At 30.1% G+C, this 10529-nt stretch overlaps 1 protein-coding gene across 4 annotated transcripts in view; it reads right to left on the bottom strand.

Annotated features, from left to right (window-relative positions):
- Nucleotides 1–10529, bottom strand: part of LOC106456939 (G-protein-signaling modulator 2-like) — a 56801-nt gene that overhangs the window by 6738 nt on the left and 39534 nt on the right. For all 4 annotated transcript variants that reach the window (XR_002610040.1, XM_013916317.2, XM_022382735.1 and 1 more), the window contains exons 10-12: nt 6516–6656; nt 5062–5236; nt 695–939 (exon numbers count right to left, since the gene is read on the bottom strand). Coding sequence is in view for 3 of the 4 variants with exons in the window: in XM_013916317.2 (XP_013771771.1) it covers nt 695–939; nt 5062–5236; nt 6516–6656 (561 nt within the window). In the remaining variant the exon portion in view is untranslated. The remainder of the gene's footprint in view (nt 1–694; nt 940–5061; nt 5237–6515; nt 6657–10529) is intronic.

Here is a 10529-nt window from a genome sequence, read left to right as displayed (position 1 = left end):
AGCATTACATGGCAACACAGTTTTTAATCTTAAGATGTAATATTGCTGTAAAGTTTACTGTAATGATGCTGTAAATTGTTACTTCACGTTCACAACTTATAAAAGTGAGCTGGTTCATAATATGTGTAGTGTTAAAACATTTTAATTTGGATAAAACTGTTCAATGTTTCTTTAATTAAAGTATAAAGATCCTTTGAAAATGAGATTTTACACCTATTTTCTTCTAAGAAATTAATTACACACAGATGGATTAAAAATGTATCATACCCTCCCTAGTATAGGTGAGGAATGCAAAGTAGGATACAGTTGTAATAATTAATGAAAGCAAACTTTCAATGTAACAAAAATAAAATCCCTCAGATTTTTAACAGAAAATCAAATTATGAATAAAACTTCACTTCAAATCTAACATTTAATTAGACTAATGTTGAATTGTTAGACATCACAACCCCTTGATCATGTTACAACTGTTGCCTTTAAACTGAGTCTTGAGTAATTAAGATGGTACACTGATTACAGTGTATACTACATTTAAAAATATTATTTCACTACTCAGTTTTACAATTTTCCTTATGGTCAACCACTTTGACTTTAATCAAAAATGCATTTTAGTTAGAACTATGTATGATGAAGTAATATAATTAAATGTAGGAAAAGCTGGACACTTACTAATTAAATTTTAAAATACACTTACTTGACACCTCATCAACATATCAAAGAAGTCATCATCTGGCAAGGCTGCGGTATCTACAGACATTCTGTGTAAAAGATGATGATGGCCCAGTGAGTTATTATTATTGTTGATGTGGTTCCTAGCACTAAAACTTCTACAAACTCCTAGCCCAGGGAGAGTTGGTAAGCTTGCTCTCTGTTCATCCATTCTCCGACTCTGCATTCCCGCAATCAGGTCAAAGAGATCTTCTCTTATATTTTGGCCTTCTAGACGAAAAGAAAGAAAGAAGGTAAATTAGACACATTATCAATATTCTTTTAAAAGTGGTAATTTTGATCAACTATTTTTCTTTCATGTGAGATAGTTAAGTGCTGTGTGTGTGTGTGTATATAAAAGACAAATAATATGGATATCCTACCATACCTGGGTGAAAATAAACTGCATCAGAGTACAGTCATGTGTTGATACTTTACACTACGAGTAGTTGTTATTCAATCAATCAGAAGCCACACCAGTATAAAGCCAATATAATACTGTGTTACAAGCATGTAGATATCAAACTTTGGGCTGGTCATGGATACTCCATGTAAACGATTGTGGCAAAACTCCATACTTCAGTAACAGATGCATCTATCCAAGACACTGAAGAGGTTACATGAAACTGGCAATGTTAATAATGGAAGTGGTCAAGGTAGAAAAACAAAATACTCCAAACATGGCATTAAGTATGTCAGGGTATGATCTTTAAGAGATAAACAATGGTTAAATACAAATCTTTTCAACGATCTTGTTATAAGTATAGGTGTGGTTTTTATCTCAAGAGAAGTAAGATACATTAGCACAAAGACATCTTTGTACTCATGTAGCTGCTGAGAAGAGATAACCAAAATGGATTGGAATGGACCACAAAAAGAGGAGCAAGCTGTGTTCTCTTTTTCTGTGAAGCTATACCTAGCAATGTTTACTATAATTCCAAAGTTACTATATGTATCTTCATAAAATTTAGCAAGCCTTTTGTAAACATTACAAGTTTATTATATGCAAAACGTCAGATTTTTATAAACTATTTTTATTAAAGATTTGTCTGTGAATCTGTGGAGTCAGACTAACTCAGACTCCAATAGTCTAACTGCAAAGTGATTTTCATGTTAAAAATTAAGTTTTCATATTTCATTTTGATAACCTCTAAAACATCCTAAATGAATATCAGAAATTTTTTTAAAGTAAAACTTGATATTTTTATCTGTTATTTTCTATACTTTAACACTAATTATAGCACAATTAGCAATGCAGGGTAAAAAGAAAAGTTGCAAAATCCAAATTACCCTTTTTTATTTCTACAAATATTGCATATTGTAACAGACTATTATACACATTATTCTTACAGCTAAAACTAATAGACTTCAAACCTGGGTACATTTAGTTTTATTGTTTTACAGCTACACTTAGACCCTCTCAGAGTACACCAAAAACCATTTATCACAGCAGGACAGCTTTGCATAAGCAAATGGTCAACTAAAAGCATGCCATGGTCATATTACACAATCACACCTCGCAACAAGTGCATCCATTGATAAATAATCATGAGTAATTTTTTTATTAAATTTTTTCCCATTTCTCTTCTAATTAGTTTCTAATTTTTACATATTTTTATAACAATAAGTAAAAAACATACATAAAAAACAAGAAACTTAGTAGTGTCTATAGTTCAAGCCTTTTGCTGTTGGAAGATGAAACACCATAAACCAACTTTACTTTGTAACGATGTTAGTGTTGAAAAATAAAATTTTTTTTTTAAATTTCAAATATGCAATTCAAAACACAAAATATTATACTGCACAAAAAATAGAAAGTTCTAAGACAATTATAATTTAACTGGCTTTCTAAATAAGTTATAAAAGAATTAAAAAATTCCTGTTAGCTGGTTGTGACAAACCCTAACAAAGGCAAACAATGAAACCAATACCAAATATATACAAACATGGCATGTGAATGAATTAGTCTCATAAATAATTGAGTAAATCTAAATCTTCTCTTTCTATTTTTATAAATAACCCATTAACAAATGTCAGAGAATTGTTGATTCTTGAAAGACTGATGGGGCACAGCAGGTGGGTTTGACTTTCTTCTTTATACTTCAGTAAAGCAAGAAGCTTGGAGGCTGTAAATTTTAGTAATATCTAAAGTTTAAGAACATAATTTGTGCCTAATTCAGAAGATCATATACGAATCGAAAGAAAATCTAAAGTTGGCAATTCAGTGAAAAGAATTGTCATATGATAGAGAGAAGTGAAGATTGTGAATTTATCTAAATATTTCCTTTTCAGATTAACAAAATACAACCTACATAATGAAACTTAGTTGAATGGATGGCAACTACCTGTTGTAGAAACACAAGTGTAGAGGAAGGCGTTTCAAAAGTCTTCCGCCTTTCGTCTCCAGGCAGAAGACTTTTAAAACGTCACCCTCTACACTTGTGTTTCTACAACAGGCAGTTGCCATCCATTCAACTAAGTTTCATTGTGAATACTCTGCCTAATCAACCTATCAAAGAAAACCTTCATAATATTAAAATTTGGATTATGAATTACAATTTGATGCCATGTTTACAGACATACATTGATAATGGTTATTTAATTAAATTTTAAATGTAACTCTACAAAAACATCATGACAAAAACTTTGAACCACCACTGCATACATAGAATTAGTAAAGAACCTGTATCAAGAGTTAGAATTTTTGGTGAAAATAATTTTTCTTCTAATAAGATATGATAGGAGAAGCTAAAATGATTTTGTGATGAACTGATCAACGATTCAAATAAATTCTATATTTGAACTTTAAAAGTTCCAATTTATTAGTACAATGTGGTAATTTTACATCTTAAGATCCCATTCACTGTGGATCCTTTTTTGTACTAAAACTATAATTCAGTCAAATGAGAAAATAAGTTACATCTAAAGTAAAATCATGACTATTTTTAACATCCTTTACAAATACTAAATGAAGTCTAGAAGATACACTGAAACAATTAACTTAAAGACTATTTTCGTGATCTCGTTCAAAATTAGATAAAACATAAAACCATCATAAATTTCTATACTGTAAGCCTAATACATACACACACACACACACACATGTACACAAGCATCATTTTTACTAATGGCATATTGTTTTTACCATAAAAAATGCTGTGATTCTAAGAATCTTCTATAGGTGGCATTTCTTTAGAGCAATTTATAAGAAATCTGATTCATCATATCTCGAACCTACCCAAACATCTTTTGGTTCACCAATTAGCAAACGTTTTACCAATCTCTTAAACAACCTGACCAACAGAAAGTAATCACATATGTTAATAAAGGTTATGAAAAAGTTAAGATATCTTTGGAGGATATGACTTTCGATTCAGAAGCAGGTATAGTTTAATCACAGAACTAATATTTTTGTGCATACTTATTGATGAATAACTTTTTAAATTCACAATCCGTACTAAGGTGTTTTGTTTCCTGTATGAGTAGTCTCATCTCTTTAAAAACTTTTATACTGAAGGAGTTTACACTTCAAATGCACAGTAATTGGTTCAGCTCATATCATTCCCCCCCAACTCAACCTTAACATACACCATTCTGTAGTACTAAGTAAACCATGGAGATGTGTTTATGGTTGAAGAATGACTGCTTGTTTTAAAATTACCTAAATATATTTTAATAACTTCTTTCTTAGAGTTGAATGTACACTCTGCATAGTGTTCATGTCCAGCTTAAGATCCTATTGTGTGGGAAATGAGGTGAAAAATACCACAATAAATGACTTTGGAAGATCTTAGGATTACTGGTATGTGTTTTTCTAAATGTCTAATTGTCACCAAAAAATTAAATACATTACAAAGAATACCAATTGCAATACAAAGAAAATAAAATAAAAACACTGTAAAATAATGTGATTAAGCCATTCACTACAAAAAAAATGCATTGAAAAATTTATTTAACTGTATACACTAGCTTTATGTAAAGCAACAGCTTTGAAAAATTGCAAGGTGAATTATTACAGGCTACACTTGGAGTATTGGATTATTCCATCTAGGAAATTTGAATGGTATTCACTGGATGAAAACTTTTTTATATAGATTTCAAGGCTAAGATGTTTTAATCTTGACTCCTAAACAAGTTTAACAATTTATGTGAATCATCATCCCCAGAAAAAGCATTAAAAGATAATAATTTTAGTAAGCAAGATTGTTGAGGGAACATTTCCTATAAATCATCTTGGAATTCCTTGGTTGTGAATGAAAATATAGCTTGTAAGCAAGGGCACTTACTTTAACTATAATCCCAAACATGTAGTTAACACTCAGGGTTCTCAACAGCAGATTTAAGAAAACAAACCTTGATCTTCATTTTCTGACTGCACAGATGAGTATGGTACTGGTGCTACAGAAGTTCCATTTCTTGTATTTTGCTCAAGGAGAGTTTTGGAACATCGCTGATCATCCATTCTCTTACTCTGAAACCGACTAAGCATGTCAAAAAAGGATTCCTCATCAAAAGAGCTGCCCGCAACCTGAAACACACATAAATAAATTTCAACTGCATTAAACAAATCTACATGCATTGCATTAATAAGTTATAACTATGTTTCGTCCTCATGCTAAAGAATAATAATAAAGAAAAAACCTACATTACAGACAGGATTATTAAAATTCGACACATTTTGTAATTTCTTGTACTGAACCTTGTTCCTTTATCCATTAATATTACATGCTTAAAATTATGTGGAATATTTTGTTTCTTGAATAACTATCTGTAAGTGCTCTCCTGTTTTATTATTATATCTAGCGAGTTGAAAAATGACTTTTGACTGTCTCCAACTTTAAAATAATCCAAACTGGATCTATGACTCCTACCAAAAATAAAGCTGGTTTATAATCTTTACTATTTTTCTTATTTTATGTGATTACATTTTGCTATCTACTGACATGGAACAATACTATGCTTAATGTTTTCATTCTTAAGCACTTTTGAGGATGTCATAAATCAACAGAATTTGCACTACATATCCTAATACCAAAAGCTAGGGCCAATTTTAATATATTCTTTTTAAACCTCTTCTACCTAAGAGAACTTCAGACTATCTTCTGATTCAGAAGAACTCTGTCAAAGTCTGCAACTTTCTACTTTTTGCAAAACATCTTTCTAAGAAAATATAAGAAAAACTAGAAAATATTAAGTTTTTTTCTTTTTTTTAATTGATAGTCATAGACTTCTACTTGTTTGTGTTAAATCAAAAGATAGTGGGGAAAAAAAATCACCTTTAAGAAAAAGGTAAGAAATGTACATAAATAATGAGAAGAAATTTTTGATACGCTACCTGCTTCTCAAAAATCATGCAAAAGGTGTGCAACTTTATTGAATAATAAAGCTGATTTTAACTTTTACCTTAAAAAAAAAGGTAATTTCTGGTTATTTTCTGATTCATTGTAATCCTTTTAAGGTCTACAATGTTATCAAACATACATAAAAATAAAAATCATTTCTAGTATTCCTTACCACCACCACCACCCTTTTTCTTATTTACAAGATGACTCTTTACATTTATGATTATATCAAATACTAAAAACTGGTATTTGTTACAGTTTCTTAAATTCTCTTTAAAATAAGATTTTTGTCTACCTTCCGAATCCTGTCAAGATATGTGACTCTAGCAAGAATTAAACCTTAAGTTTTTTCTTCTAGTGTTTTTCTTATATCAGAAAATGATTTTTGGTGTTTTTGACTCAATGAAATCTTGACTGAATTTTAATTTTAGCAAGTAGCTGCTTTAATTCAATTTTTTTTCTTACCTTTTCTTTAGAAGATGACTTCTGGGTTTCTTCTGATTCAGAAGAATCGTGACTAGATCTACGACCCTCCTCATGAAGGAAATTGGTTGCAGGTGTCTCTGCACATGTACCCATATTTTCTTTATTTTCAGCATTCTGAACCTTAAATAAATGATCAATAAAATTATTCTAGTCTCTTCATTTTACAACATCTAAGGATTCTGTTGCATGTTATTTAAAGTAACATTAAAAAAGTAATTTATACTCGTCACCAATTGAGTTAAACCAAAGATTTGGCATAATATTACAGTGAATAAGTTGAAAACTTATCAGAAAACAATAAATGTCTCTCAAGGTGAATAAAATGCTCAATAAAAACAAATAGACTATGGATGAATAAATTCCTTTGGCCAATCAGAATAAAGAAAAACAAATCAAAAACAACTAGATCATACGTAAAGGGAGGAGTAACAAAAAAAAAAAGCTTTCATAATTATTGATGAAGCTTAATCACTAAATACTTATAATGACAGTTAAGCTAGTAGGCTAAACCATCAAATGTACACATAGTATTATTTGGCTGCTTTCCATATGCAACATGCAACAAAATTAAGGTCAAAGTCTCAGGCCAAGTGATTTCAGACAATAAATAATCACTTGCTTTGCTGACATTTATATGCATTAAAAAATATCACCAATATAACAATCAAATGTGGTTAAAATATAAATAGTGGAAGTGACATAGATGACTCCTCACCATTAGTAATGCCACCACCTATTATGGAGGTTGAATATGGTATATTAAAATGATTCTGGAGTTTCCTCACGTCATTATAGTCAGTTTCCACATCCAGTCATGTTCTGTCTTAGGTTTATTCATCTTGACAACAGCTCTGCAGCATAGTTTCCACTACAAAATGCTCTGTCATAAGTCTGTCATGTCTATACCACACCACTCCACCTTTCTTACCTTCCATAGCCCATCTAGTGTACGACGGTATGCCTTTGTAAGGAATAGTACGAATCCTGATTTATTCTCTCGCTACTTAAGGTATGCGATGGTTAAATGAATATGTTGTGGAAGCAACTTATGTACACATGAATTGTATCACATTTTCAAACAGAGATCCTACTTGATTATTGTTTCAAAATGTTTGCCTGGGTCACATGGATGGCTTTTGCCATTGACTTTGTGTTCATGGATTCTCACCTGCTACAAGACCAAACACTTTGCCCACAATGACTACTGCACTTTTTCCAGGTCTTTTTCTGGATGGTTCTGGTGCCCCAAGTTGACCCATATTGTTTTTACTCAAATGTCATTAAGTACAAGGGATATCCCCATCTTCAAAATTCTAAATCCCCAATCTGAACACACCTGAATGTAAGAATATTTTGTGTGTGTGTGAAAGGGCTGTTACATATCCCTTTCAAAAGTGATCAAGTTAAGGTGGCATTACAGTACGTAGGAAACAATGTAGTTCTGCTACATGCCATTCCATCATTACTTAATACTGGCTGTGGTTGTCACATGACTTGCTGATTTGCATATTCAGGATCATTTTAATATAACATACTCAATGCTCTGTAAAAGTTCATGATAGGAGACAATTGATTCATTATGGGATTGATACAGTTAAATATTAAAAGTAACCCATGGCATTAATTATATTGGTCAAACTAGACAAGAAAAAGAAGTTTCTGTCATCAGTGAAATTAATTTCTATCTATCTCTATTACTTTTAAAGTGACAATCTAATTCATTAATGTGATGGAAACTCAACAAAGACACATTTTCAATACTGTCTCAATTATCACAAAGATTCCTATCAATACCAGTTATATTGTGCCTGATCTTAGGATCTGGCAATTTTATGAAGCAAAGAGAAACTGGTTGATTCCACTAAATGCAAAGTGATTACTTTTTACATCACAACATCAATCTCCTGAGTGAGACACCCTAATAAGAAAATGAAAGTTGTGCTATACCTTTAGTAAGTGATAGGCTTAACCATATTGTTACTGGTAGGTCAAAGTGAATAAGTCATGATTGTTTATACAATTGCATTCAAATTTAATTATACTACTTTATTATTAATGTATATTAATAAATTTGGCACCAAAACACAGTTAATAAATCAAATTTTAATGTTATATAATTTTTAATTTCTTAATTCAAAAGAAAATATTTAAATAAGTTCTAAATCTCCTTTTGTATGTGTATCATTACATTCGTTCATTCTGACTCGCGCATTCTCTATTCTTTTTTCATCACCTCTCTCTGATGTCCTGAGATTAATGTAAATTATTCATGAAAGTATAGATGTTTCTAATCCATAGTCTAATTTTTATAGCCTTAAATCTTCTTTGTTTACTGAGGCAAACTAGAAAGTCAGACTCACTTGCCATGCCCACCTATCACATCCTCTCTTTCACAAAGTGCCAATAATTTTCTCTAATGTTTGCTATTACATTAAATCATTTATAACCAACAGAAAGACAAAGGTTTAATTTACTGAATGACTTATAACGCTAACTTGTTCTCAGTAGAGATTTTCACTTATTTTGCACACAGATTGAAAGTTGCTATCGAGTAGCTAAGGGAAATATTTTAAGACACTTATGCCTTACTTAGATAGTCAGTTAAATTATAGTATTTATAAGACATTGTTTACTTTCTGCACAATTAATTTGTGTTCTTGTGTATATTTGTAAGAAATAAAACTGTTTAATATCATTACAAAAAAGTAGGCTTATGTTTCATCAACTAGCTGACAGTAAAAAACTAGAGGTCAAACATATTTATTAAGTTTCTTGGGTTTTATTTGTTATTAAAGTAACTAAAATATAAAAATTAGAACCTTATAAGGATAGATTTGGTTATATAATAATAAAAAAAAAATTCTCCATGAGGTATGCTTGCAAGTAGCTCATGTGTTACATCATTCAAAATGGTAACTTGAGCTATGCATTCATTGTGTGATTTACAGTTTGTATCATGGTATTATTAGTTAGACACAGTTCAAAGAGAAATAAATAATAAAATTAAATACACATATACGATGTAAACCTTTATGAATCTTAAGCTGATTAGGATAAATAACTATAATTTTCTGTTCCAATGTGCAATCATTCTAGAAAGAAAAAAGGATAATTTATATTTATTTCATATTTTCTGTAGTGGTTACAAAGTAGATTGACCAAGTCTGTATAGTTATGGTAGATAAAATATAAAGTTTTATTTAAAAAAAAAACATTTGATATCTATTTAGGAAGTTTTAGAGGTTATGCAAATGAAAGTTTAAGACTTTAAGATTAAAAGAAGTATTTTTAATCTTAACATAAAAAACATCATGCACCCAGACTAGTCAACACTCTTGACTCCATATATTTATGGACAAGTCTTTAGTAATATACTTAATTACAAATTTTTTTTTGTCCATAAGATTTGTAATGTTTACTAAAAACTTGCCAAATTTTGTGAAGGTACATAAAATAAATTAGGAATAATGGTAATTATTAATTCTTCAGTATGGTCTCATGAGCCTGTGTACATAAAGTTAATGATTTATTGATATTATAATAGTTAGAAAAAACTGAGCCAACTAAATACTTTTTCTGATAACAGATCGATATATATTAAAAAGAAAACTCTGCCTTACATTAAAAACTTAAAATGAACATTATTTTTTAAAGTACTACAGTTGATGACTGCTAAGAAAATTGCAATGTTCATTTACCAAACTAAAATTACACTGTTTGACATAAAAAAAATACCAAAAACGAATAGATCTACATACGCATGCACAAAACATGTATAACTAATACCAGTTTCATAATTTTTGTAATATTGATTTTTTTTTAATCTTATTAGTACTAATACTATTCTACATTAATAAAGTAATTAATTAATTGACCCCCTGTGGGTTAGTACATTAACGTTTTTTTATAACTTATTACTTCCTAGAACCTGTAGTAAGTATTTTTTTATGCTGTTCTTATTAAGAGATACAAAAAAGTTCAACTATTTGGCTG

This window comes from Limulus polyphemus, unplaced genomic scaffold (assembly GCF_000517525.1).
Source record: "Limulus polyphemus unplaced genomic scaffold, Limulus_polyphemus-2.1.2 Scaffold273, whole genome shotgun sequence".
Lineage (NCBI taxonomy): Eukaryota > Metazoa > Arthropoda > Merostomata > Xiphosura > Limulidae > Limulus > Limulus polyphemus.
This window is presented reverse-complemented; position numbering and strand designations above follow the sequence as displayed.